The sequence below is a fragment of the Macroventuria anomochaeta genome, assembly GCF_010093625.1.
Source record: "Macroventuria anomochaeta strain CBS 525.71 unplaced genomic scaffold BU25scaffold_5, whole genome shotgun sequence".
NCBI lineage: Eukaryota > Fungi > Ascomycota > Dothideomycetes > Pleosporales > Didymellaceae > Macroventuria > Macroventuria anomochaeta.
Genome location: NW_022985366.1, coordinates 372,406 through 398,828, shown reverse-complemented (window position 1 = coordinate 398,828; position 26,423 = coordinate 372,406). Strand labels below are relative to the sequence as shown.

Here is a 26,423-nt window from a genome sequence, read left to right as displayed (position 1 = left end):
TATTGAACATAGCCCTTCTTGCCATAAATCCTCCTCATTGAAGTCTAGAATTGGAGAAATCAGTGCAGACGGCTCTTGGCTCTTGATAGAGGACTCTGGAGGCCTTCAGGGTGGTGTCACAAGAGTGCTAGCAGAGATCACGCTCGATTACTTGATTCTAATTTCCCGAGTCCGACAAGAATTGTCTTTACGAATAGCTAGCTCTCACCTTGCAGGTTTTGTACCCAAATTGTTCCTGCACTGGAGAGACGGTACATTGGAACCATGTCAAAGTATGTACATTGAAAGTCTCTATACAACAATAGAAGTGTTGTCTAGATGTAAGTGTAGCAGAAGGGGCCTCCCATTGTCGACATAGCATCGCCGACCGTGATGTTGCCAGCGAACGCATATTCAAGAGTCATAGAGTCAGACAATGTTGTGTTGGGTGCAGTAGGATCAGCGAGCACAGTGGTACCGTAGATAGCCTTGGTGCGCGCGGAGGGGTTCAGGTTCTGCCATGTCCACCAAACACGATCTATTTGGGCGTGATGAGCTGAGCGATAGTTAGCGTGATAATCAGCAGCTATGTAAAGAGACTTACCATAGAAGTACGGGTCACCAGGGGAGGTCAAGAAGTCTGACCCTGGGTCACCGCCGACAGTGAAGTGGCCTGCAGTGTGCACACCCATGAAGTTGTTGGAGAAAGCGCTCTCGCCGCCCTGCATATCGTACCAGAAGGTCTTCATATCTTTGCTGTTCAGCAGCTTGGTGACCATCTCGTCGTTGGTCCACTGGCTTGAGGTCCAGGCAGAGATGTCGCGCTTCAGGCAGCGAGGGTTGTAGCCGAGACCGACCTGACCGGCTGTAGTTGGGTCGCTATAGTTGAAGATGGGGTTGTTAGGTGTGCATGTCAGGTCGGTGAAGACGGGACCAAGGTTGACAGGCCAGCCCTTCATAGGACCAGAGGCGATGCAGCCACCGCCACTTCCATGAGGAACGTTGATCAAAGGAGAAACATTGGTAGGGATGCCGTAGGACGTCTGGTTGGTGCAGCCAAGAACGCCGTTACCGCCTAACGAGGTCTCGGAGCCATCGAGCAGAGGAGACTTCGTTGGATCGTCAGACCATTTCGGCCAGTTGTAGTAAGGCTGGTAGCCCTTGTAGCCACACTCATCCCGCAGTGTCTTCTCGTAAGCGTAGGTGAAGTACCTGTGCCAGGGCAGGAAGTTGCCAGTGTTGTGGATGGAAAAGGTCTGGCGAATGTGTGTAGCCACGAAGTCATCGAATCGATTTTGACATCCAGGGCAGACTGACTTTGGAAACTTGGGTGGGAGCTTCGCCATGCACTGAACGGCCTTGATGTAGTTCTTCTTCTCAGCTGTAGAGAAAGCAGACCTGGGTTTGTTAGTATGCTCATTGCAGTACTGAAAATGGCCACTTACCATTCACGTCTAACAACGATGTTGAGAGGGTTGCAAGTCTTCCATTGACCGTTTTGCTGGGTAGCTTGGTAGATCTGTTGATTGAGACCCGCAACACCAGCATACAAATCAGCCTGAAGAATCTTTCCTCCAAAACCTTGGAGAGTTACATCCTGTCTCTTGTCAAAAGACAGAGCCGGTGAGAACTCCTCGGTGGTAGGTATAACACTTGAGAGTACTGCAGGCAGAAACGCCGTAAGAACACTGGTGGTACGCATGTTGGAGTGATCGACGTGGAGATGCTTGCGAAGACGGAGATGGCTTGTTGCAAATCGATACGATTCGTGGTTTAATACGGTGGTGGAACGCAAAAAGCGACTGATATTACAGAATTAGTATTAATATAAAGGGAAGAGGCAAGAAACGGCAGGCGACCTGGGTTCCAGACGAGGCTGCAGAGGCTCTTCAAATACTCTGAACTTCCAAGGTAGGGACCCCTCTTTAGTCTACTCAAGGCATAAGTGCTTTAATCGTATCATTTCCGTCGCCCCTCAAGAGTCCAGAAAGCGGATCCGAGTCATTGTAAATGCTTTCAGGTCCATAAGAAAACGGCAATTGCCTGGAGATATCTCTCCGGGCTTCGAAAATGTCCGTCGCACACAAGCGGGTAGCTCACTAGTATCCTTTCAATCTGACATGTCGGTAATTGCAACGTCTACCATCCTCCGTCTCTCTCCAATACGCTCTCAAGGTTCGTAAAAAGTGGGGTTGCATGAGTCTCGGTCTGGAAGGAGGATTTCTACGCTGTATTGAGGCGCAGTAGAATCCTGCAATACTTTCGAATGCTTCAGCAGTCTGTTCTCATTGGGTGCCGTGAGCTTGGACCCATTGCTTGGAGATACACAGGGCTCTGGATTCGTTGTTGTGGTCAGGCACCGTTCGGGCTCGCGACTGAAAGATTATTTTGCTCCGAGCCGTGTGGGTGCTCGTGCTTTAAATCCTTCAATGTCTGCTCGCTAAACCGGCATCTTGAGATCAGGCTATTATGAAGTCCTGCGAAATCCGTGGAGTTGGAGCAAGCGAAAGGGGGTGCGGAACCGTCCTCTTGCCAGGTTCTTGTGCCCGGCGGTCATGGGGACGCCAAGAGGCAGCCTGAGCTTCGAAGATCTTCTCACATCAACAAATCTCACCGAGTTCCAGCGGGTGTGTGGCGACGATTTTGACTACCCTTCTCCACTCGAGTCGAGAAGATGGTTCGATGAACGGTTCGGGGAGGTCAACGGGACAGCCGTCAAAGCCTGGTGCCATGGCTCCACTCGCTTCACGCTAGCGCTAGCGCCTTCCCACCATCATCCACCTCACACATGCAGGAGACCTAAAGGATTCAGTCTAATTGCAAGCTCCATGCTGTCAACAGGCATCTTACCGCTTTCTGGAATACCTCAACTTGAGAGCGGCACGTTCATCGCCTCGTACAACAGCGGAGAAGCTTACACTCGGAAGACCTATCAGTGGCGAAGTGTCTACGAATAATTCCATCTTCCTCAGTTGATTTTACAATTTGAGGCTTCTCAGAGGCCTCATTTTCAACCAGAACCCGAAAGTCAGACAGGAAGATATACTAAAGCATGTAACCACTGACCTCCAATTCAACACCCCATCTGAAGCTCAGGGCCTTACAATGGCACTGATCATGCGATACTCCGATTAGCCTGAATTAGCAGAACCAACACATCCGGTTCGTCCGGAACCTGCATCTCGGTCCTACATCTTGGTGGATCTCGTTAGGTACCAGCAACCTGAACGTGTAGCACTGTTCCGCCATTATATTTCCGCCCCTATACCCAAGGGTCTTCACCGTGTTGTTGGTGTCAAGACAGAACAGCACAGAAAGTGACTGCGTCAAAGCTCTTTATGGTCAATCCGCCGTTATTAAACGCCACAGACTGTGCTCAGACTCTCTGTGTTAAACGAGTTCGTCTTCTTCGAGCTTCTGTTAGGCGGTCGACAATACCAAAGCCGCTTATAGAGCCACAAAATCCTCCTGGAACGTCCTCACTTTAGCCAATGTCGATAAATTCAAACATGCGAGCGAGCGTGCTTGACAGGGGGCAGGCACAGTAGTTCACATGTTCGCTTCTGTACGGGTTGAGGATTGCACACCTGAAATTGGAAGTTGATCGAATCTACATAGACTTCCTTAGGTATGAAGTACCTCCTGGTCGCTGTCTCCACTTAACAAACGGTCGTATCGTTCTCTTACTTGAAACCCAACCTCTCAACACTTACTTCGTCGCAATGGCGGAACGCTTCCTGATGTCGAGGCAAGCAGGAGGGCCGCCCACGATGCCACTGCGGTCGCCTGAGTATATGGCGGAAAACCTGGCACCGCAGTTACTGGCGGTGACAACATCGCTCTTTGCACTCGCAATGGCCACGGTACTTGCGCGGTTGTACGTTCGCATCTTCACGATGAAGATCTTTGGATGGGATGGTAAGTTTAAGGTTCAATGATTTGCGGATCGTCAATCCTTACTGACCACGCCGTACCGTAGACGTGATGATGACCATTTCAGCGGTATGTTCACAATTATGCCACAGCCTTTCCCGCAACGCTCCCACGAGAAACTCCACAACGCCACAACTACGGGTTCACTGACACAACTTTCAGTGTCTCAGTATATCATGCCTAGGACTATTCATCAAAGTCACCGATCTCGGACTTGGTCGGCATGCGGAAGCATTTCCTCTGCAGAACCTATTTCCATTCTTCAAGTTCATGTACTTCTACTCGGTACGCGGGACACGGACACAATATGCTGTGCTTGGCTCATTTGTGTTCAGATCCTGATCATCTTCGCATACAGCTTCATCAAGTTGTCGATCGGCTTCTTCCTGCTACGTTTGGCAGACCGGACAAAATGGAGGCCCTTCCTCATTGGCATGCTGGGTAAGCGCGCACGGCGTCAAAAGATTAACCATAGCTAACAACACCATCAAGTCTTTATTGGCTGCTTCACAGTTGGCTCAACATTCGCCATCATCTTCCAGTGTACACCAATAGCAGCAGGATGGGACTACACTCTACGTCCTCCAACCGGGTAGGCTTCACGTACACCACACAACCATTGCGATAAAACTGACGGCCTCCGCAGCGACGGTAAGTGTTACGACGCAACCATCTTCAAGAACGTCGGCGTCTTCAACTCCTCCATCAACATCGCCACCGACCTCATCTTCGCCCTGATCCCAATCCCCATGGTCTGGAAATTGCAAGTGAACCTGCAAACCCGCATCGGCCTGGCTGTAATCCTCAGCCTGGGCCTCTTCGCCTCCGCAATCGCAATCTACAAAACGCCCATGCAAGCCAACTTCCTCAAGGAGAGTGATTGGAGTGGCCACGGATCCTGGTACTATATCTGGCAGCAGTAAGTCCTCTATTTGAACCTCACTCCAACACTGCCTTTCCCCGGGTCTTCCCCTCTCGACGATTTCTCTAAAGCCAACCACTGACGCAGTCTCAACAGAGTCGAAATGAACGTAGGCATCATAGCCTCCAACCTCCCCACCCTCAAACCCCTCTTCGCGAACTTCTTCGGCCACATGCGCACCTTTACCAAAGGTCGCTCTACCGGTTCGCGCTCCGGCCCAGGTCTTTCTGGGCCCTTCAAGTCGAACGGGTACCACCGACAGGATGACCGCCATACTGGGACTGGAGGCCAAGACAACTACGCCATGCACGACGTCAGCACGAACGCCGAGTCGAAGAAGAAGGATAGCTATGACGAGATTCTTGTGCTGGGCAAGGAGAACTATGACGTTGATGTAGGGAGGAGGCACAGTGCGGCGGGGGCAAGTGATGAGAGTATTCTTGCGCATGAGGCGCCGTTGAGTCCGAGGTCGCATGGACTGGGGAGGAATCTCACGATTCTGAAGACGACGGAAGTACGAGTGAGCAAGAGTTATGAGCAGTCATAAGTAGATGACTGCTTTTGAGTCGAATGGCGAGAAAATCGTGCTTGTTTGCTTCTAGTCTGTGGTATGTATGTCTACCGGGAATCTTTATGTCGTGAATGCATCTCCTCTATGTCTCTCTAGATACTCGTCTATATGCATTGGCTGTTCGCTCCATCTTATGGTGCGTCATCGTCTATTTGGTGGTCTCCTCCATGTTCATGCCAGCAGCGCCACTCTTATAGGCCTCGAAGCCCTCCTTGGAAGCCTGTTGGACGGTGGACTTGCCCTCGACAATTTCCTTGCACTTCGCCAGAATGTTGGTCCAGTCCTCGAATACTGTGAAGGGGACGTTCTCTCGCGCGCAGTAGTTGATCAGGTCGTGGCCTTTCTTCGCAAACAGCAAGTCAGTCTCGCGCGCAGCAGACAGATCTGACACACCGTCACCGGCATAGAACATGGTTGGCCTCTGGTCCTCAGGCAGCGACGAGTACTTCCTCAGTTCGATGGACTTGTCATGGCCGAAACCTGATTCAGGGTGCCTGAATAGGATGGTCCAGCCGCCCTCTTCGTTGATGTCCTTGCCCTCCCTGGGCCCAACCTGGTTACCGAGGACCTGCATCTTCTCGGCATCAGGGCCAACCAGCTTCTTCAGCAGTGCCTTGATGATGGGCTCCATGCCTGAGCTGAGGACGACGACGGGAATGTTGTTCTTCAGGCTCCACTGGAAGAACTCGGCGAAACCGGGGTCGAGCTTGACGTTGTCGACAACGTACTGGATACACTGATCGTACGGGCGAGTGACGCTGTCCATCATGTCCTGAAACGAGTCGCGGAAGGAGATCTTGTCGTTCAAGCAAGCAATGTTGCCCTCGCGGCGCTTGGCCTGGCCGTAGCCAATTGTATCGGTCATAAAGTCATTGCCTTACGGAAAGTCAGTGTGTTGTGAGTCGAAACTGGTTGGCAACGCAACTCTGATGAGGTGAGGCGTAGCGCAGCGATCGTGGAGAGTCGGGAAGGTCGCGGTGAAGGACTCAAGACTCACTGTCCTGCTGGGTGATTGTGCCGTCAAAGTCGGTGAAGAAGATGAACTTTGGTAGCGCAGTCAGGAAAACAGTTCCGAATGTCGGAACTGAACCACATACCTTTGGGTTGGACTTCATGGCGGGAAGGTCCGCGGCAGCGTTTTGAACACCCATCTCGTCTAAAGTAGAACGTGTATGTACGTGAAGAGGATAGCGAGTGAAGATATGGTTGAGAAATTGTTGATAGAGGGGCCAGCCGTCAGACCCCAAAACGGCATCCCGCCAACTCGGACGGCACCAGGGACCAACGGCGTCATGCTGGCTTGGCAGTCCAAGCTCGCGTCGAGCTTCGGCGGACCGCCGAGAGCGTTTTTGTGGACGACCGTCACTGGCTCTCGATGAGAAGGTGCTGCCCACAACAAGCATGAGGCCGTTGCTTCAGCATGCATCACGCTTTCACACCGTCAATGCATCAACATTAACATCCTCGTCTCGATCAATTGGACGCTTCGTCGCCCAATCGCCGTCAATATGCGGCTCCTGTCAGTACCGGCAGGCGTCAACCACCATCAGGAGGACTGAGAGGCCTCAGACTGGCAACAATGGGTCGAGAAGATGGCTGCAGCGACACTTTTCGAGCTCTTCAAGATGGACGGACGAGAAGAAGCCGGCTGGCTCCTCCGATCCTATCGTCATGCCACCGCCTGCAACCGAGCAGAAGCCAAAACCAGCTCTATCTGCAGACAGCACACCAGAGCAGCTGATAGAACGGCAAGAACGCCTGAGGAGGGAATGGGAGGAGCAGCAGAGAAAGAGAGAAGAGGAGGCTCTGCGGAAGAAGCAGCAGCAGGAGGAGGAAGCTCGACGTAAGAGAGAAGAGGAAGCTCTGCGAAAGAAGAGGGAAGCAGAGGCCTTGCGAAAGAAACAGGTGGAAGAAGCTACACGGAAGAAGCAGGAGCAGGAAGCTCTACACAAGGCACAACAGTCCACCCAGTCGAAGCCTACGCCTGCTCCACAGAAAGCTGCCACGCCAGAGCTCGTCTCAGAGCCCTCTTCGCCGGTGGAGACGCAGATACCTGTACAGAGAGAACCGGTCATCAGCCAAGACAAAGATGATGTCGTTGACAATGTCAAGCGTGTACCTGACGAGCAACTCCCTTCGCACCAGGAACGACAAAGATCGGATTTCGAAAAGCGCTTCACGGCCTTGATGGATGAGCTACTGCCCAAGATTGCTGTGGTCACACAAAAGGTCAACACCTACACTGGAACGGACTACTCAGGCGTCGAGGCTTTGAGGAGGGAGATTCAGGAGCAAGGTACGTCCATGCACAGTACACACGAGAATTGCAGGTCTGACACCAAATAGAGAAGCTTGTCAAAGCTCGCCGCCTTGCGATCGACTCCACCAAAGAAGCTCTCGATGCTGCTCTCGAACAGCAGGCCGTCTCGCAGAAAGAGGTCGTTGCCCTCCTCGAACGAAAGCACTCCTGGTCGTCAAGTGATCTCGAACGCTACATGTCCTTGATCCGCTCCGAACACATCAACGACAAAGCTGTAAGGGAGGCCAAAGAAGCTGTTGAGGCTGCCGAGAATGCATTGGAAGAGGCACGAAGCTACCTAGAGAAGAGGGAGCGTGCGCAATACCATGAAGAGCAGATTTGGAGTGACACCATCCGAAGGAACAGCACTTGGGTCACATTCGGTCTGATGGGTGTCAACATCTTCCTTTTACTTCTGAGTCTACTGATTCTCGAGCCATGGCGAAGAAGGCGGATGGTCAGAGAAATCAAGACCGCACTGGAAGCACAGAAGGTCACTGCTGAGGCAGCACCCGCTCCTACCTTTGCGACCGCATACGTCGCAGCCAATCCTGCTACCGAACCATCAAGTGTTGCCACAGCTACGCCAGCGGCTCCAGCGCAGAAGCCTGCAGAGCCGGAGGCGGTGGTGGAGAAGGTCGCTGAACCGACAAGCACACCTGCACACGCTGCATCGCTTATCGTCGCTGAACCCAACATCAATGAGTCGCCAACTGCAGGAACAGAGGTACCGTTACATATTACAGACGAGGATGGCACTCAGATCGGGAACATCATCGAGGAGGTTGTGGAACCTGCAGTCGACCCTGCAGTCCCTGGTGCCGCACCGTTGATGCCTGGGAACGTCCAGGCCTCGCCGCAAGAGACCATCAACATTGAGGAAGAAATGAGGGAGCCATTGTCGACAAGCGACAAGATCTGGGCCAAGCTCGGATTATGGCAAAGCAAGGCTGCTGTCATCGCGGAAGATATCGTGAGCGATCGACCCATCTCGATGCGGAGAGTCGACTTCACAACTGCTATATTGCAAGGTGCCGCTGCAGGAGCGATCATCGCAGCAGCCGCCATTGCTATGCTGCTAAGGCCCAACTAAGCCGCCATCTAGCCTGCACCTATCTAAGCATTACTTGTAGTACTAACATTGTGCATAGCTTGTATATACCTCTGCGAGAGGATCATCGAATGTAAACATGCAATCACGTTGTCCATCGAGCCTCATTCGTCCTCATTACGGTACCCTGCCACGCGGTGCGGGAAAATAAGCCCACCGCAAACAGCTACTTTCCCTTATTAAAACTGCGAACACTGACACCTTGCCTCCTGATCGCACGTCTATAACTTAATAACAACAAAACATTAGTGTTTACTTTCTCTTGAAGGAGGGAAAGCCAGTGTAATCCTCTACAATCTAGCTTATTTACTTTTTTAAGTCAAGCAGGGCTGTTGCAGGCTAAGCGTGATGTTGCGAAGGACTTTTGGCGGTGAGCATATTTTCTCTTACTGCGTGCCTGCGTCCACCTTCGACGCTGACATTATTGTCGCCGAAACCATTGCAGAATTGTAGGACGATCCGCCAATTACCTTGACGAACATAAAGTTCGATGCACGTCAGCAGCACATCGGTCTTCAGCGCCATTCAGTCTTGCCTAGCGACCTGCAAGAACCCCTGCCGCCACGCGCCAGATTTGTACCAAACGAAGCATCGCCCCATTCTCGTAAGCAAAGTCGGCACCAAAATAGTAACACGATTCCCAGATCGGTTTTACATCTGCAGCAAAAGGATTGCATGTATGCGAGTATGCTCAGATAGAATATGTGAATAGTCAGCAACCTTATGGGGCTGTAAAGCTATTCGTGATGCGGAGACCTGGTCGGACTTGGAAGAGCTGGACTGTTGGAGCATACAAAAGGTCGCAGAATGAGACAGCAAAATGCCCAATACATCACCAAGAGCATAGAGACGTACAGTTCCTTTTGAAGATATGGCTTACAGCGACATTCACCTGCCACTCCGTAAGCTACTCCAGATCCAAGCTCTCAGATATACTGACACAGCAACAGCTGGCTTCATAGCCCTAGACTGGACCCTTATGGCCTTCGCCCTCCTCCCAATCCTGATTCGTATCTCCCTCCGAGCCCGTTCACGAACTCTCCACTCCCCCGCAACAAACGTGTCCGACACCTTCATCGTCCTCTCGTGGCTATCCGGCTGCGTCCTCATCTGCATCAACACCTGGAAAAACACCACACGCATGCAGTACCTCTCCTCCCCACCACAGACACTGTACTACGGTGTCCCACCTTCTCAATCCGGACATCTGCTCTATGTCTCTTGGATCAGTCTTTTCTTCATATACATCAGCCTTTGGAGCGCAAAAGCAGCCTTCTTAGCGTTTTACTATTCCATCTTCAGCCTGCAGGGTCGACGCATAAGACTTGCGCTTCTGGTAGCATGCGTGTTCACATTCTTTACATTTCTCCTGCACATGGGTCTCATAGCATTCTGGTGCACTCCCGTATCCGCCAACTGGTCCCCACCACCCGGTAAACCGCTATGTTCAGCCGTACACTCTATCAACAGCGTTACCATCTCCACAATCGCAAACATCACGACCGACATTGTCATACTCAGCATCCCAATGCACGCCTTGTGGACTCGAGCGAGCAAGTTCGGCGGGACGGAACGTGCAGGCCTGCTGTTTGTGTTTGCGATGGGGGGTGTTAGTATACTTGCCGCGCTGGTTAGGTTCGTGTGCTTGAAGCTTGTGCAGGGTGTGCCGAAGGCGAGCATTACGCATACGATTGATGTCTGGGCTTTAGTAGAGATTGTGAGCAGTATCTTGGCTGTGTGCGCGCCGAGTTGTAGGGCTTTTGTGAGGATGTGGGGGAGGAGGGAGCAGAGACATGGGCGGTTGGGGAGTGAGGAGGCGGTGGTTGCGGAGGGAAGATGTGATGTAGATGGAAGTACAACAGAGAGTCGAGGTGATAAACTTGAGCATGTGGGTTTGAGGATTGAGCAGTTGGTTGCTGAAGGCAAGTGAGCTTCGGCAGACTAGATCAGAAGATGATGGCGGTGTTGTTGACTCGATCGAATTCAATCTTAGTTTCTCAAACCTACACTGTTCCCTGGTATCTGAAGGTCTGTATTCAGACAGCTTGGATGTTCAAGTCTCAGCGGTTCTTATATGGAGTAGGCCACATTTGTTGAAACATAGTTCTACGGCTGATCTGAGACAATGTGAGAAGGAGAGGATGTCGACAGCTGGAAAGTCAAAATGTCAAGGTTGCGCAGTAGTGGTACAAGTGCACATACGAGAGCGGTCATTAGCGAAGTGGTCGAGTTGGAGAGGTGCAGATCCTATGAGTGTCAGAACACCATTGTGGTAGTGAGATTGACAGTGGGAGTTGAGGATGGCAGTGGTGTAGCCGCTATTAGACATCCTCACCCTCACACCGCTTTCTGTTCTTCGAAGGCCTGCACCCATCTGATTTGATGATGTAACTTCAGTAGCTCATCGGATGTGGCGTAACTCATACAAAGATTGGTCTGTTTCTGCGTGCAGAATCTGAGGCTTCTTGCCTCAGTTCTGTATCTTGTTGTGGCTCCGTTCGGAACGATGTGGGTAGTCTAAGTTGGCGGAAAGTTTCGAGTGGACTATAGAAGACGATGGGTCCCAAAATGTCAGCCCGACCGAACATTGTTGTTTCAATCGTTGTACCTAGATACCTAGGTACCTACTGGTACCGTTTCGTGAATAGGACCTGCTTGAGATTGTCTCTGTAAGCATGTGAGGTGGAAGATCTCATGTCAAGCCCAAATGTGAACGGCTGGCAAACCAGCATAAGGACCTCGAGTCGAGTAGAGATGCCCTGAAGCACATCTTCCATACTTGGCTTCCTGCTTGGATTCCTGTTTCGAGGTTGGGTTCCTGCTATGCGTCGGAAAGACCGAATGGCGCGTGTTCGTATCGCTCCTTCTTTTGAGTTTATCTCACATGCCAACCACACTTGAGTCAACTTCCCTCCTTTAGTCCTTAGTTTCATCGAATGGCTGCGAACCAATTTGCCTATCCATGGTCTCCTTTCCGCGTCGTTCTCAGCTTCGGCGCTTCGGTGTTGCTTGAAAACTCGTATCTTGATGATCGCTGCATGGGCCGCCAGTTGGCTTCCTTCCCAATGATCTCAACTGCAGAAACATCCTCCAGATTTGCGCAAGCATTGCATCCTTCAGTTCGACCTCGCCGTTGTATAGATCCAGCAATCCCTTCGTGAGCTAAACATCGAATCCTTTAATGATTCAAGTAGAGGTTGGTGTTCAGCCTCGGCAGCTCGCAATGTCTACAGCGTCGTCAGCGCAACGTTTCAACGTCGTTCCCTGCGCACCAAACCTAGCTTGTGCCCAGACGCTCAGCCCGAAGCCCTCCCGTAGGCGAACGGCGTCTTCACTAATAGCTAGTACCGGCATTTGCCAGACTTTAAAACCGGGCACTTGGAAAACATGGAGAGATTGCAACGCTGATGGGATGCCCTATAGTTGTTGCTGTATCATCAGCTAAAAACCCATGTTCGCTTGTGGTTTTTCAGCGGTCAAGATGATCGGCGACCGTCGGGCAGCAGCGAACGCTGCACTGCTCAAAAAGATATCAAACTTGAGGCCTTGACATCTCAGGAGGTCGATTGCCTTTCGGCCCGCCTCACTTCGAAGATTCAGGGTTGCCGTCGGAGTGTTCAGCCCGGACATTTCTCAACAAATCATGTTGTGCGGAGAACTCGCCACACCTTCGAGCTACGCCTGAATAACATTCAACTATGAATAATGTACCGAATCTTCTTCGCATATTGAGAGAAGGGTCATGATGCCCACGAGGTTACGGGAAGGATATCCAGCTGCGGCTCTGCGGCTCTGCGGCTCTCCGGCACTGTCTTTTGGAAGCTTCGTATTCCCCTGCATGCCCAGGTTCACTCAGGCCTTGAGGGTCTTGGTCTCTGCGACAGATGGCCTTTAGCAGACCGCGGAAGTTCCAAAGCAAGTCTTTTGCTCATTGTGGATCGACTGGCAGGCGCGTAGAGCACTGCCACGAACCAGCAACCTAGAAGATACGGGATCTTTTGCACATCAAGTGGCGTCAAGTGGGTATCGTGTGCGTCGTGCGCATGGCAAGGCGAGCGGAGAAGCGAATTCGATCAACGTCCCACCAGGATCCTTCCGGTTTCATATGCAACTCAGCACGATCCTCTAACCTTGGTAGACCTTAGTCTCGAATGCGTTCCAGGAAGATCATGTCAAACGACATGGCACGGATGTGCTTGGCCATCCGAACCTAACGGGATATGCAGCAGCCAACAAATGATAGCACTAGATCATGCTGCAGGACCGATTGCAGCAATTCTACGAACCTTGTCTTGACTCGAGGGTCTGTCAGGTTCGGCGTCTCCTCTTCTGAAGCGTCATTTGGGTTTCTATTTTCTGGGTCTTCAGACATCAAAAGAATAGGTACCACCTGTCGTTGTCGTTCTCCAACAATCGGTCGGTCTATGTTTTCTTTTGTTCGTTAACAACCCTACGTGTGTTCGCATCGAGTCGATCTTGTTGCCGCAAGCCATGAGCAATGAATTCCGTGACGACCCATCCTTCTTACCTTGGGGCCCTTTAATCTCACCCAACTACAAGAATGAACCCATCACCACAGCCGACATTATCATTGCGTCGATAGTCTGGGGACTGACCTTGATCAACGTACTCATCGCGATATGGCTTGCCTGGGGACAATCGAAGGTCTCACGCTCCCCGCTGCGGAGTGTGTACATCTGGATGATATGGTTGGAGTTGGTTATCTCGTTCGCGATGGGTTTTGAGTGCTTCCTGCACCTGCTCAAGTATATCAGGCCGAGTGCGTACAACCTTTCTATTCGTGTGAACGTCTACTGACAAATATCAGGTTTTGCGTTTTACTTCACCATTCTTTTCTTCTGGTGTGTTCAAGTTCAGTTATTGCTGCAAATCATCATCAACCGAATCCGTGTTATCGTACCCGACCGCAGGCTCTCGAGGCATATCATGATCGCAACTGCTATGTTCGTCACTGCGATCAACATCAGTGTTTTCAATATTTGGATACCAGCACGCCTCCAGATTAGTCATAAGTATATAGAACCATCTGTATATTCACTTGACGCTAACAATATCTAGATATCACATCATCAATGAATATTGGGACCGTATCGAGAAATGCTTGTACCTGATTGTCGATGCTGCGCTCAACTGGTACTTCCTCAAGACCGTCGAGGCGAACCTCATCAGCAATGGTCTTACCAAGTACAACCGACTTGTTCGCTTCAACCGGCGTATCGTTGCCATCTCTCTGCTCATGGACGTCATGATTATTGCAGCCATGTCGATACCAAACTCTTTCGTGTAAGCTCTGCCTCTGTCATTGTACCACTGCGATACACCATGCTAACACGAACTAGCTACATCCAATTCCATCCTCTCGCATACCTCGTCAAGTTGAACATCGAAATGACCATGGCCAACCTGATCAAGCGCATCGCCATCTCCGCATCCCGCAAGCCCGGAAACGCATCCCTTGCAAACGACTTCAGATCTTCCAACTTCTCAACGTCCGGCGCCAAATCTGGTGGCACAGGTGTACCGAAGAAATCACGTCGCGAATCCAACCACGAGCTTGCCAGCGTCTTCTCCTACAAAGGCGACGTTTCACACTGCGCAGAGCACGATCGTGTCGTCAGCTTCGCACCTACCGGCAACGAGATCAAGAAGACTCATGAAGTCGTCATTAGCAGCGAGCCGAACCCGTTCTTCGAACGCGGGAGGAGAGGGTCGAATGTTGAGATCACAGGAGGCTATGACCCGTCGAAGAAAGATGGCGTCACTGTCGATGAGAGGGGAGTGGTCAGAACAGGGAGCTTGGAAAGCGTCACTGAGGGGAGTGAGAGTCTGAAAGGTGGTTTAGACACACCGAAGAGGGATCCGAGCGATTACAGTGATGACGAGGCTGCGCTTGTTGGGCGGCAGAATAGAGGCTGGTAGAAGGTGAATAAAAGCGTTATTGGACAACACGCATTATGATGGACAATAGAATAATATCAATGTCGGCACATTCGAAGTCACGATCTATTTTGCCATTTCATCTCCATTGGCAGGATCCAGATTCGTATAAGCCAATTTCGCCAAGGTCAAACTGATGACCATATGCTCAATGTCACTCGGCAGCTGACTGCTTCAATTTGGCCTTCCTCTTCTCCTTGCTGTCAGTCTTGACACTGTCCGCCCAATGGGTCTGCAGGTCAACCTATATCTGCTTCATCATCTGTAATCCCTCTAATCGACCAGCGCTCAGGAGTCCTCGATGTGCTGTTTCAGATCTACGCGTAGAGTGCTGCCGTTCCGTGCACTAGTGCTCCAAGTAAAGCTCATGTGCGCTCCTCGTTGCTCTACTTGTTTGACAAGCTGGTCGAAGCACCCGTGTGTCTGACATACGTGGTCACGTCGCCTATGTGGATAGATGTTCTGGAGCTTCACGCTAATGAGAGGTGTGAAGCGATCACTCTGCTCTCATATGGTCTTGTGCTCCAACAATGCTCTGAAGGTATCGGGGCATGTTGATTGGAACTTGTTGATGTTTCCACACATCAAGGTCCTTTTGAAGTTCTGAATCTCTAGATGGGGTGAAGTGATGTGTTCGCCCACGATACCAGCACCGTAAAGTCGTGACGAAGGAACGTATCGCAGTGTTCGGGACTGTGCACAGGAGGGTATTTGCCCTTCTTGTAGTAGTGAAAGACGATTTCGGAGATAATGGTACGGTCAAACAATCCTGGAACCAGGAATCATGGATCTTGAGCACGAAGAGCGCGGGTGAATTGCTGCGTCTGAACTGTTGACGGCATGTCTTCTAGTGTATCCCTAGTCAGGAAGTGATCGTAGACCCTGTCGCACACTTTGCGGGGGAAGCGGCCACGCATACTGCGTATGAGCTCGAAGCGCCTGTAGTATCAGTTAGTGATATTGCAACTGCGAAAACAGAGTTTTGAACATACGCATGCGCCGATAGCGGTTCCATCATTGTAGCGTGTTGGTTTGTGGGAGGAAAGAAGCTTGTTAAGCAGTCGGCTTAAAGAGGGCTGCGAAGTCACTTTTACCTGGACATGTACAGATATTAAGTAGTGGCGTTGTGTCTTTCCGAAAATACAAGCAGCGCTGTACCTTTACTTGGGAGAGAACTGTACCTTTACTTGGGAGAGAACTGTATGGCGAAAGCTAGGTACTGGCATGACTGTAGCAGTATATTCATAAGCTAGCGTTGATAAAGGCCCTGATGGTAACGCTGGAAATGCTGTTAAATTGACAAGCAAGAGTATGAGGAAGCATTAGCTTTTGGCTGGCGGCATCAAATGGTAAGACATGAGGTGAGGAGTGTAAATATGAACGAATACTTCTGTATAGCATCGTAAGTATTGCTGTATCTGTGTGTCTAACGCGAAGAAATCTAGGCACCAGACTGTTGGACTATAGGAAGAGGACGTTACGCGAGGAAGACGAATGATGTTGGCGATGCAGAGGCGGTCACTTCACCCCCGGCAGCGGTCTTCGAAGCAGCAGGTTGATCACCTTCAGCAGCTGCAGTCTCAGCGGGCGGCGCAGCGCTCTCGGACGCAGATGTCTCGGCAGGTGATGTCGCGTTACCAGCTGCTGGTGCCTCAGCCGGTGCTTCAGCGGGCGGTGCGGCTGCAGGCGGTGCTCCTCCAGCAGCATCCTCGGGAGGCGCTGGGGTGAACGCAGCTTGATCAAGCGTGATCTTTCCTGCGGTTCCACCAACAGGGTCGCCACCATCAGTGCTCTTCTCTGTTGCTTGGGAGAGTTTGGCATAGTCGGCAACTTGTTGGGCGTTCGCACTGGTGTATTGTTAGTAATGATCTTTCATGTTTCACGTTGTGAAGATGAGCATACGGATTGATAACCATGACCTGTCCCTCCTGGCAATGCGGGCCTGTCGCACAGTACAAGAACATAGGATCCGTGCTCGTGACCGGCATGTTGAACGTCCCTACTTCGGTCTGCCCGTCCTGGAATGGGATGTGCCCGCTGTGTACACCGGCTTCCATCGGTGTACATGCTGTGTCGGCGGTGGACTGGGTTACGGTGTGGTTGCCATTGCTGAACTGGAATTGCACGATGTCACCGACTGCAGCGACGACGGAGTTGGGGACGAATGTGTCTTGCGGACCGCCGACGACTACGGGTATGATTTGGTTGGCGCGGCGGTGTGGTTTGAGCTGAGGGAGTGCGGATGCCGCAGTAGCGATGGATAGAAGGAGGCTGAAGGACTTCATGATGATGAGTTGAGTTGATCGTTATTCGAATTGATTAGTTTAAAGAACTGGTGGGTATCCTGTAGTACGATTAAGGAGCGAGCACCGTTCAACAGTGGACTCGGCCAAAGAAAGAAAAGATTATAGAAGGCCGCTCGACGGCTAGTAACCCAAAAGAGTGACAGAAAAGAAGAGATGCGCAAATCGGTTCGGTGTACCTGAAGCAATTGATGGCGTGAGCCAGCACCTTTATGCATCCATCGCTGGCCGCGGACTACTCTGAAAAGCCTGATACAGACCTGCGCCGACATTCCTCTTTGTAGACTCCATAATACTCAAACAAGGACAAGGCCTGAGGTCTTGACCAGCGAACCTATGGTACGGCGTTCAATGGACTACGCGTCTGTCATGTTGTTATAGCCAAGATGTTATGCAGTCTCACGTCGCTCAATCCGCTATCGACGTGTTTGACAGGCTTGTCGTCAGGCACAAGTCCAGAAACAAATGCGCAGATTGCCGTTTGAGAGTTGCCAAGTGGGGTGGGTCCTTCCAGTAGCCGAGCTGCTTGATCACCATCTGGAAACATTGCATGCCTGACGTAGACTACGTGCTGCCTGACGAAATTTCAAGTGCCGAAAGAGCAGACTTGGGAATTCATGTCGGGTCGGGCATCGTAGTGTTGCACGTCGTTGACCTTTCAGCAAAAGAGTGCTTGACTTGGTGCCATTCAGTGCAGAAGACAGGCGTCCAACGGCGACCAGGAGGACTTCGTGCGCGCTGATTGTGCACAGAGCGATGAAGGCGTTGTACGATGAGTGCAGTTCCAATGTACGACAGAGTCGACGATGGCAAAGGAGGATTGCATCAAAACGCGATGCTGAGAGGTGGTGAAACGTCTCGAGTTCGTGAGGCCTGAGAAAGCAAGGCGCTAGGCACGGAGGAACGGTCGGCGCTCGGACTTCCCCAATGCTGCAGGAACGCGCGAATCAAAGTAGACGTCACTGCACTCGACATGCGAAGAATGACAGCACTGTTCTTCGCCGCTTCAAGATGCGCGAGACTCCATACTTCACGTAGGCTCTACTCAGAGCCGATCGTCAAAATCGCCAATGGCACGTTCTACCGCCAACATCCAGAATCGAAGCCAGCTCCAGGTCAGGACGCGCCTCCCAACCCGCCGCTGTTTCCGGATCTGAGTTTGTCATTGCCTTCGTTCTCGACACCGAACCAACATTGGGCTATCTTGAGTCCATCCTCCAACATCCGAACTGCATTTCTTCAACTTCTTCGGGGCCAATTTCTATGTTTTCCACCAACAGCCCGGACATACCCCTACCTCTTATCCCCGGAAATAACAGAGAAGAATCCTAGGTTACGGTACCCCGACCAGGCCATTGAGTATGTTGGATTCGATGTTGAGCGCAAGGCTTTCGGTGGCGCATACCTCTCTGCTCGCTACGAAAGCTTGAAAGAGGAGGGTGACTTCACACTGAAGCGGTACTTGACTGGCATCGTGACTTTAAATCCTGGCGAGGAAGAGTTGAAAGCCAAGTCTGTAGACGAGGAGGTCACAAGACAAGTCATGAAGGATCTGGAGTTGGAGAGATTCTTGGACAAGCCTGTCAACATGCTCAGTAATGGGCAGAGTCGCAGAGCAAGGATTGGGAAGGCACTCCTAACACGACCAGAAGTCCTGTGCCTAGACGCACCCTTCAGTATGTCTCGCCCATTGACTCTTCGATGAACTTCGCTTACAGAGTGTCAGTCGGACTGGATCCAGTTGTAACACAGCACATTTCTCGAGTTCTTCATCGCCTTGCCGAAGCAAACTCGCCTAGGATCGTACTGTCACTGCGACCTCAGGATGTGATACCCGAATGGATCACGCACATTGTCTATGCTGGTGAAGACGGAAAAGTTGACTCACTCGGGCCCAAGAAAGAAGTCTTCCAGTACTTAAAGCAGCAGTATGATGATGCTGAGAAGTCAATTCAGTCAACTTCATCAAGCCGTGAGCTTGACCCCAAACTCGTAGAGCTACGCGAGGTAGGTCATCACTTGTCCGAGCGAGGCGACTTCGAGACGAATGGTGCCGATGCTTCGGGGCCGTCAGATGCACTAAGTCGAGATGGCTACAAGAAGGTTGACGACACTCAAGTGCCAGTCGGTGAACCCATCGTTGAAATGCAAGGCGTGAACATCAAGTACGGCGCCAACTCCGTGCTTGGAGAGTGGAAACAGAACGTCAACGGCGAAGAGAGAGATGGCCTCTACTGGAACGTCCACCGCGGACAACGCTGGGGTATCTTCGGCGCCAACGGCTCAGGAAAGACTACGCTTATCAGTCTCGTCACTTCAGACCACCCACAAACATACTCGGCACCAGTAAAGCTTTTCCAGCGGTCGCGTCTGCCTGAACCTGGCGTGCCTGGCATTACAATCTTCGAGATCCAGGCTCGCATGGGTCACGCCTCGCCGGAGGTCCACGCGCTTTTCCCCAAGCATCTTACTCTTCGACGGGCACTCGAGTCTGCATGGAGCGAGACGCCAATTGTCAAAGCTCATCTCGACGAAAACGCAACGCAGCGAGTGGAGGCATGCTTACGCTGGTTCGAGCCTGAGCTCAACCGCCTACGCAAAGACGGCGAGACGTCAGGTGGTAGTCTTGATTGGGCGTCGAATGTTCTGTTCGGCGAGAGTTCGTATTCCACACAACGCGTGCTCCTCTTCCTGCGCGCCATGATCCGGAACCCTGACATCGTCATCCTGGATGAGGCATTCAGCGGCATGGACGATCTGGCAAGAGATAAGTGTCTGCTGTTCCTCAGTCGCGGTCAGTCCATGGAGCTTCATTACACAGATGCTGGACACAGGCCCGTAGAGACAAAGGCAGATCTGGTAGTCCCTGGACTGCAAGATCACCAAGCGCTACTTTGTATCAGTCATAGCAGGCAAGAAGTGCCCGGGTGCATAAGAGACTGGATATGCCTCCCCGAGCCCGGCACTGGACCTCCACGATTCGGCAAGTTCGACGGGCCAGTCGAGATGGGCAGGGAGAGGTGGAACGAGATCTGGAATTGGCCGTAGACATCTCGCGAATAGAAGTGCCCATATCCTCTGATCCCAGTGCATTGACCACTCTGCTATCCAACCTAGCTCTTTCTCATTGCCTGCAATGTATACTACCCATTGTCCACCATCTATTGCCCGTCCCCATTACCGTCCCCATTGCCGTCACATACACCATCGTAGTCCCGTTCCCATTGCAGTCCCAATTCCATCCCAAGATACCCATAACCGCAAATTCCCATCAGCACAAAAGATACACACAACCGTATCTATCCATACCAGTCAAACCTCTGCTTGTTCACCTTGTTCCTCCTCCTCGAGCACACACACTCACCGTGCCACCAGCACCTGCACACACGTTAGCACTCATTCCCCAACAAATTGTCTCTCCCTTAGCCATCTCCCACTGGATTTCACTTTCAAAACCCCTCACAAGGATAAGGGTACTTACTTCCACCACCCCACCGCAATCACCCCCAGCACCCCCAGTACAAAAATCCCACAAATCGCTCCAAGCGCACCATACTGAATCTTCAGCTCCCTCATCTCATACGTCTCGCGCCACCTCTCAGGAATGTCGCTCTCACTGACAATCGTCCCGACTTGCGGCCACTGCGGATTCACCTCCACGATGTGGGTTGGGCGCGCGAAGCTGATGTTGTGCGGCCGTGTTATCGTAACGAATGTGTGCGGGGCTTTTGCGATGGGTTTGGTCAGTGTGCCGGTGCTGGGGGTTGGAGTGGTGGTCGCGGTTAGGGCGTGGTCGATCAGGGTGTTGGCGAGGGGGGCGAGGACCAGGAGGGTGGTCATGCCGGGGGAGTCTATGGAGGGGTGGAGATGGTGGTTTAGAGGGGAGGGTTGTGCGTAGATGTGTGCCACAGGGTGGGGAGTTGCGAGCCCATGCTGCTGCTGAGGTGGAGGCGTGGAGAAGATGACTTGTTCGAGGGTCGTGTGCAGGCCAGAGCTGTCGGAGAGGATGACTTCGACGGTCGTGGTGAAGGGCGTCCAGGTGCTTGGCTCGACCTCAATTCTGGGGTTGATGAGCTTGTCCGATGGCTGTGAGGGCTCTGAGGGTGGTTCGAAAGGACGCCGGTCGGTCTCGAGAGTCGTGTGTACGACGGGTTGCTCGTCACCGGCCATCGCTTTCGTAGACACAACCCAACCAGCCAGGGTGGTGAGTAGGTATGAACGATGTGCAAAAGACTCGCAGTTCGAGAGAAGACGCTGCCATGATCAGCGGTACGCTGCATTAAAATGTCCGTATTATCGTTGGTACCGCTTCCCCTCATTACCAGAAGATGTGAGGCCCACGACCAATGATGTTGGCTACGATGCAGGGTCGGATCTAAAAATGGAGGGTCGAAGATTGGAGAGGGTCTATTGACGCGCGGATGCATGCAATAGTCACAGCGGGTGTGACATTGCTATTCGTCGCACGACTCCGAATTGCGGGAAGCTGCAGCGTATGTCTTCGGCATGGAGCAGGTCGTGTCGGTGTAATGTGGTCAGTGTGAGCAAAGCGACTACCCAGGAGTGTTAGCACGTGTGAATGTGATGAGGCAAACGGAGGTAGAGGACTGTGTGATCATGCTGTATTGTTTCGACGATCATCTTGTGGGCTGCAGAACGATGTTGTCGATCAGTCGAACCGCAACCTGGCCACTCCCAAGACCCAGCTCTTCGCCCTCCTGAGGTTCTTCCACGGGCATCATCTTTACTGCACCACTCAAGATTGCACCCTTTGTCTCATCGACCTTCTCAACTTCTTCCATTGTGTCTGGATCTGCGAGACTGATATAGTCAACCTGGAACAGTGCTCGCTTGCTTGGCTGCAGGTTCTCTTGCTCATGCTGGACTCGGTCTCCATGGTCCACTGCAGGCCAGAGAATATCGCCGCGCAGCCGCTTGCCAGCTTTGTATTGCGCCTCTGCCTTGCGCAATGCTTGGTTCAGTACGATACCTGTCCTGCGTCGGCGGGCACCGAGATACACATTACGCGACGACAGCGCCAGACCGTCTGGCTCCCGCGAGGTATCGCAGATGCGGACTTTTGTGTTCAGGTGGAAGTCCTTGACCAACTTTTTGATCACGACCGTTTGCTGGGCGTCCTTCTGGCCAAAATACACGCTATCTGGCGTGCAGATATTGAACAGCTTCATGCACACCGTCGCTACACCTCGGAAGAAGACCGGTCTTGAGGCACCCTCGAGTAGCTGTCCGAGTGGTCGCATCTCGATGAAGCTTCCCACACCCGGGATGCTGCTGTCTGGCGGGGATGTGGGGTACATGGTGGTGGTGCTCGGGGCGAAGACAGCGGAGACTCGGCCCTTGCCCTCTCTCGCCAGTCCTCTATCCAGGTCCCGCAGCATTTCCATGTCCGTCTCCCACGTCTTCGGGTAAGAGGCCAGGTCCTCGTTCAGACCAAACTGGGTGGGGTTCACGTAGATGGTGACCCACACGTCTGTGTTCTCTTCTGCTGCCTTCCTGACCAACGAGATATGGCCCTCATGCAGCGCACCCATGGTAGGGACGAGGCCCACTGTGCGGTTGTTGAGAAACAGATCGCGCCGGAACTTGCGCAAAGGCGCGACATCGTGGAAGACCTGCGTCAGGTCGTTGACTGCGAACGCGCTGCGGCGGGGTGCAGTCGCGGACAGGCAGCGGATGCCACTGGGGACGAAGGAAGCGCGCGGAGAAGGCGCAAAGCTCCGACTAAGACACCTGCGCGCCGTGGGGGCTGCACTAGATTAGTCACGTGGTTCGAGAGTGGCTGTTCGTGGAGATGTTTACCAGCGGCAGTGCGGAGGTGTGCCATGAGGAGTGATGCAGGTGCACTAGGTCGGGGCTCTTGCTCAACTATGTTCAAGTCGCAAAGACGTGGAAGCTACAAAGCAAGGGTCGCCCTTTCGCGGCGGATGGATGGAAGAAGTCTGACAGGCCCATCTCCGCAATTGACTTCAAAAGAGCAAAGACGTCTCTGTTCTGCTGCGTAGATGTCGTACTATCACGCATCACGTGCACCCGCGGCTCCACCTGCGGGCTCTCTAGCGTGGAAGACCCACTTAAAAAGTTCGCGGGTGGTGAATGCGCCGACTGAACCCCACCGCCGGCGAGCAGAACAACGACAGACTACAAGAGCAAAGATGGCCGACGATGGCATGCTCCTCAACTTCTCCATACCCGAGAGCGGTATCATTGCGAAGCCGAGCATAAAAGGCGGCTCATGGAGAAGTCGCCTGACGGCAAAGAAAGCGGCGCAGAACTGGCACACCAAGGCCACTGCACGGCTGAATGGAGAGGTGGTACCCAAGAAAGCGCAGGAGGGGAAGGGTACAGATGTGAATCGCACAGAGTTGGGTCCCCGAACAAGACGAGTGTCCAAGAGCCCTGAACCTGCAGGCAACGGCGAACGGCCGGTGAAGAGAGCGCGTGTGAGCGGAGACTTCAAACCAAGAACCACAGAGAGGACAGCGCCAAGCGATTTCAGACCACAGTCGACAACGGGCGCACCGAAACAGCTTCAAGAGAGGCAAGAGGCCCCAAAGAAGGGCAACAAGCAGATCATCTCGTCCCTGTTCACATACAACCCCGCCTCGACAACGAAGACGCAGCCCGCCGAACGAAGCACTGTAGACGATGCGCCCATCGAGCCGTCGAACGCGCCGCTCAGCAGCGAGCTAGAGACGTTCACGTCACTCGGTATATCACCGACACTCGCAACACACATGCTCAACAAGATGGGCATGAAGGCACCGACAGCTATCCAGAAGGCCGCAATTGCACAGCTGGTCAAAGACGACTCAGACGCATTCATACAGGCCGAGACCGGTTCCGGAAAGACATTAGCCTACCTGCTACCGATTGTGCAGAGACTGATGGAGTTGTCAGCGAACATGAAGAAGCGGAAGGACGCGGGCGATGAGGCTGTGCAGCGGAGTTCGGGCCTGTTTGCTGTCATCCTGGCACCGACTCGAGAACTGAGCAAGCAGATTGCGCTCGTGCTCGAGAAGCTGCTAGGTTGTGCGCACTGGCTCGTCGCTACCACAGTCATTGGTGGTGAGAAGAAGAAGTCAGAGAAGGCGCGGTTACGGAAGGGTATCAACATACTTGTTGCCACACCGGGACGACTGGTTGACCATCTGGAGCATACAGAAGCCCTGGATGTAAGCAACGTCAGATGGCTGGTTCTCGATGAAGGCGATCGCATGATGGAACTTGGTTTCGAGCAGGACATGCAGAAGATTATCGGACAGCTCAATTTGCGGATGCGCGCACACAAAGAGGGCAGGTCAGCGATACCAGGGCTCCCAGAGAAACGTACGACCGTCCTCTGTTCCGCGACAATGAAGATGGACGTAGAGCGGTTAGGCCAGATCAGTTTAAAGGACGCGGTGCACATCAAAGCAGATCCTGCCGACAAAGACAAGAACGCAGTCGAGGAACGAGACGATCAGGGTTTCTATGCGCCAGCACAACTGAAGCAGTCGTACGCTGTGGTGGCCCCCAAGCTGCGGTTGGTGTCCTTATTGGCTTATCTGAAGCGCACGTTCGCACGGAAAGGTTCAGTCATGAAAGCCATCGTCTTCATATCCTGCGCAGACTCAGTCGACTTCCACTTCGACTTGCTGACGAGCAATCTCGACGGTGACAAGCCAGACGCCATCAAGGAAGACGCAGCAGAAAAGGAGGCCGATGGATCAGACAAGAAGGAGAAGAAAAAAGCCGTCGCCCAATCCGACCCTACAAAGCTCGTTGTCACACACGCTGAATCGCCCATCCTCTCCCCCAAGACCCACACCGTAACAGCGTACCGTCTTCACGGTTCTCTCCAGCAATCCCTCCGAACATCCACCCTCGCACACTTCACCAAGAACAACGAAGCGTCCGTCCTCATCGCCACAGATGTAGCATCCCGTGGTCTTGATCTGCCCAACGTCGACCTCGTCATCGAGTTCGACCCTGCGTTTGCGCGCTCCGACCATCTTCACCGCATCGGTCGCACGGCGCGTGCCGGTCGCGACGGACGCGCCTGCATCTTCCTCCAGCCCGGCTGTGAAGAAGGCTACGTGGATATACTCAAGTCCGACCGCAAAGACAGCGAAGTGGGCGTGCATCTACTCCGTCAAGATGCTGACGACATCTTGAACAAGGGTCTGATCACAACTGGCATCGTGGAGAAGGGCGCATACATGGAGAAAGCCACCGACCTCCAACTCGCTGTCGAGCGCTGGGCCCTCGCAGACCCGAAGCGCTTGGAAGCCGCGCGAAGAGCTTATCAATCCCACATCCGCGCCTACGCCACCCACATCGCCGACGAGCGCGTCTACTTCGACATCAAATCACTGCACTTGGGCCACCTCGCCAAAGCCTTTGCGCTCCGCGAACGCCCCAGCGGCATGAAAGTCCCCGGTCTGCGCACTGGCGCTGGCCGCGAAGACAAGCGCCCGGCCAAGGTCCGCGGTGCGCCAAAGGTCGATGGCGCGAGTCGCAAGGCGGACAAAGTGCCTCCGAAGAAGGGGATTCAGGATCTGGATTTGCCGCTGGGCGCGGATGAGGAGGAGAGCGCGAAGATGAGGAAGGCGGTTAGGGCGAGGGAGAAGTTTATGAGGCATGCGGGTATGGCGTCGGAGTTCAATTTGGGATAAAGACAGTATTGGTAGGGAGTTTGGAATGGATTGTTCAAGTGATGCTATGAGACATGGGACAAGAGTTGTCAACCTGCTCACGCGCGAACGCTGCATGTCGTTGAAGGTGCCAATCATGCTGCAGTCTTCAGCTGAGTGGCTGATGAACTCTGATTCTGCCAGGACCAAGGTAGCTGCAGAAGGGTAGTAGAGCAGCAGTTCTTTGTAGGCGCTGTTGCTATAGTCCTTCCGCAACTAGCCCTGAACCTGCTAGTGTCAGACTCCATCAACCGCACAGCAGAGGACTGGGGGATCACCGGTACTCTCAACAATGTGCAGCGTTGGCACCAGAGTGGAGGGTACAGCTTGTCGAGTCTGCACGGTTGCGTCCTTCTGATTCAAACAAGGACTACATACAGTCTTATACAATGCCTTCCGTGTATCTCACACATGCTTCGCAGTAGTATTTCAGGCCTACAAAATATACAATGGACAAGCTCGAAACTCGCAATTCCACGTCCATTGTTCAGCGTACCTGGCAAGCCCAGCAATCACTTCTAGCCTGACAACGCACTTGATGTCGTCAACTCACACCATATCTCGTGCGCCGACCTGTCGGCATCATCGGCATCATCGCTATCATCGGCATCCGCATACAGTCCGCCTACCACTGGCCCCGCAAGTACCGTGTTC

The 26,423-nt window shown here is 52.7% G+C and overlaps 12 protein-coding genes across 12 annotated transcripts; 7 read left to right on the top strand and 5 right to left on the bottom strand.

The window, feature by feature from the left end:
• Window positions 1–169: 169 nt before the first annotated feature.
• BU25DRAFT_223956 (Di-copper centre-containing protein) lies at window positions 170–2,107 on the bottom strand. The gene is made up of 3 exons (XM_033701351.1): window positions 1,425–2,107; window positions 584–1,377; window positions 170–535 (listed from the first exon to the last, which is right to left on the bottom strand). The coding sequence occupies exons 1-3, from the start codon at window positions 1,679–1,681 to the stop codon at window positions 315–317; spliced, it is 1,272 nt and encodes a 423-aa protein (XP_033565272.1). The 5' UTR covers window positions 1,682–2,107; the 3' UTR covers window positions 170–314.
• A 1,212-nt stretch (window positions 2,108–3,319) lies between these two features.
• On the top strand, window positions 3,320–5,467 carry BU25DRAFT_223974 (uncharacterized protein). The gene is made up of 7 exons (XM_033701352.1): window positions 3,320–3,897; window positions 3,959–3,981; window positions 4,075–4,197; window positions 4,248–4,353; window positions 4,405–4,504; window positions 4,559–4,831; window positions 4,931–5,467. Exons 1-7 carry the CDS (start codon window positions 3,702–3,704, stop codon window positions 5,379–5,381), a joined length of 1,272 nt encoding a protein of 423 aa, XP_033565271.1. The 5' UTR covers window positions 3,320–3,701; the 3' UTR covers window positions 5,382–5,467.
• BU25DRAFT_407638 (uncharacterized protein) lies at window positions 5,431–6,586 on the bottom strand. The gene is made up of 3 exons (XM_033705594.1): window positions 6,503–6,586; window positions 6,403–6,448; window positions 5,431–6,281 (listed from the first exon to the last, which is right to left on the bottom strand). The coding sequence occupies exons 1-3, from the start codon at window positions 6,554–6,556 to the stop codon at window positions 5,554–5,556; spliced, it is 828 nt and encodes a 275-aa protein (XP_033565270.1). The 5' UTR covers window positions 6,557–6,586; the 3' UTR covers window positions 5,431–5,553.
• A 490-nt stretch (window positions 6,587–7,076) lies between these two features.
• Window positions 7,077–8,797, top strand: BU25DRAFT_455410 (uncharacterized protein; the record flags this gene model as incomplete). The annotated part of the gene is made up of 2 exons (XM_033709939.1): window positions 7,077–7,701; window positions 7,752–8,797. The coding sequence occupies 2 exons, from the start codon at window positions 7,077–7,079 to the stop codon at window positions 8,795–8,797; spliced, it is 1,671 nt and encodes a 556-aa protein (XP_033565269.1).
• Window positions 8,798–9,454: 657 nt separating this feature from the next.
• Window positions 9,455–10,745, top strand: BU25DRAFT_488521 (uncharacterized protein; the record flags this gene model as incomplete). Its single annotated transcript, XM_033711355.1, has 2 exons — window positions 9,455–9,717; window positions 9,766–10,745. The coding sequence occupies exons 1-2, from the start codon at window positions 9,687–9,689 to the stop codon at window positions 10,743–10,745; spliced, it is 1,011 nt and encodes a 336-aa protein (XP_033565268.1). The 5' UTR covers window positions 9,455–9,686.
• A 962-nt stretch (window positions 10,746–11,707) lies between these two features.
• Window positions 11,708–12,346, top strand: BU25DRAFT_407636 (uncharacterized protein). The gene is made up of 2 exons (XM_033705593.1): window positions 11,708–12,042; window positions 12,093–12,346. Exon 1 carries the CDS (start codon window positions 11,752–11,754, stop codon window positions 11,974–11,976), a length of 225 nt encoding a protein of 74 aa, XP_033565267.1. The 5' UTR covers window positions 11,708–11,751; the 3' UTR covers window positions 11,977–12,042; window positions 12,093–12,346.
• A 960-nt stretch (window positions 12,347–13,306) lies between these two features.
• BU25DRAFT_455408 (uncharacterized protein) lies at window positions 13,307–14,755 on the top strand (the record flags this gene model as incomplete). The annotated part of the gene is made up of 4 exons (XM_033709938.1): window positions 13,307–13,595; window positions 13,644–13,848; window positions 13,895–14,119; window positions 14,176–14,755. 4 exons carry the CDS (start codon window positions 13,307–13,309, stop codon window positions 14,753–14,755), a joined length of 1,299 nt encoding a protein of 432 aa, XP_033565266.1.
• A 1,495-nt stretch (window positions 14,756–16,250) lies between these two features.
• Window positions 16,251–17,058, bottom strand: BU25DRAFT_428820 (uncharacterized protein; the record flags this gene model as incomplete). The annotated part of the gene is made up of 2 exons (XM_033708522.1): window positions 16,251–16,620; window positions 16,676–17,058. The coding sequence occupies 2 exons, from the start codon at window positions 17,056–17,058 to the stop codon at window positions 16,251–16,253; spliced, it is 753 nt and encodes a 250-aa protein (XP_033565265.1).
• A 991-nt stretch (window positions 17,059–18,049) lies between these two features.
• BU25DRAFT_481545 (ABC transporter-like protein) lies at window positions 18,050–20,338 on the top strand (the record flags this gene model as incomplete). The annotated part of the gene is made up of 3 exons (XM_033711096.1): window positions 18,050–18,752; window positions 18,803–19,048; window positions 19,109–20,338. 3 exons carry the CDS (start codon window positions 18,050–18,052, stop codon window positions 20,122–20,124), a joined length of 1,965 nt encoding a protein of 654 aa, XP_033565264.1. The 3' UTR covers window positions 20,125–20,338.
• A 37-nt stretch (window positions 20,339–20,375) lies between these two features.
• BU25DRAFT_418712 (uncharacterized protein) lies at window positions 20,376–21,246 on the bottom strand (the record flags this gene model as incomplete). Its single annotated transcript, XM_033707891.1, has 2 exons — window positions 20,376–20,454; window positions 20,558–21,246. The coding sequence occupies 2 exons, from the start codon at window positions 21,244–21,246 to the stop codon at window positions 20,376–20,378; spliced, it is 768 nt and encodes a 255-aa protein (XP_033565263.1).
• A 467-nt stretch (window positions 21,247–21,713) lies between these two features.
• BU25DRAFT_481541 (Nucleotidylyl transferase) lies at window positions 21,714–22,925 on the bottom strand (the record flags this gene model as incomplete). Its single annotated transcript, XM_033711095.1, has 2 exons — window positions 22,897–22,925; window positions 21,714–22,843 (listed from the first exon to the last, which is right to left on the bottom strand). The coding sequence occupies exons 1-2, from the start codon at window positions 22,919–22,921 to the stop codon at window positions 21,714–21,716; spliced, it is 1,155 nt and encodes a 384-aa protein (XP_033565262.1). The 5' UTR covers window positions 22,922–22,925.
• A 324-nt stretch (window positions 22,926–23,249) lies between these two features.
• On the top strand, window positions 23,250–25,751 carry BU25DRAFT_333870 (ATP-dependent RNA helicase DBP7; the record flags this gene model as incomplete). Its single annotated transcript, XM_033702506.1, has 1 exon — window positions 23,250–25,751. The coding sequence occupies one exon, from the start codon at window positions 23,250–23,252 to the stop codon at window positions 25,749–25,751; it is 2,502 nt and encodes an 833-aa protein (XP_033565261.1).
• Between the last annotated feature and the right edge of the window lie 672 nt (window positions 25,752–26,423).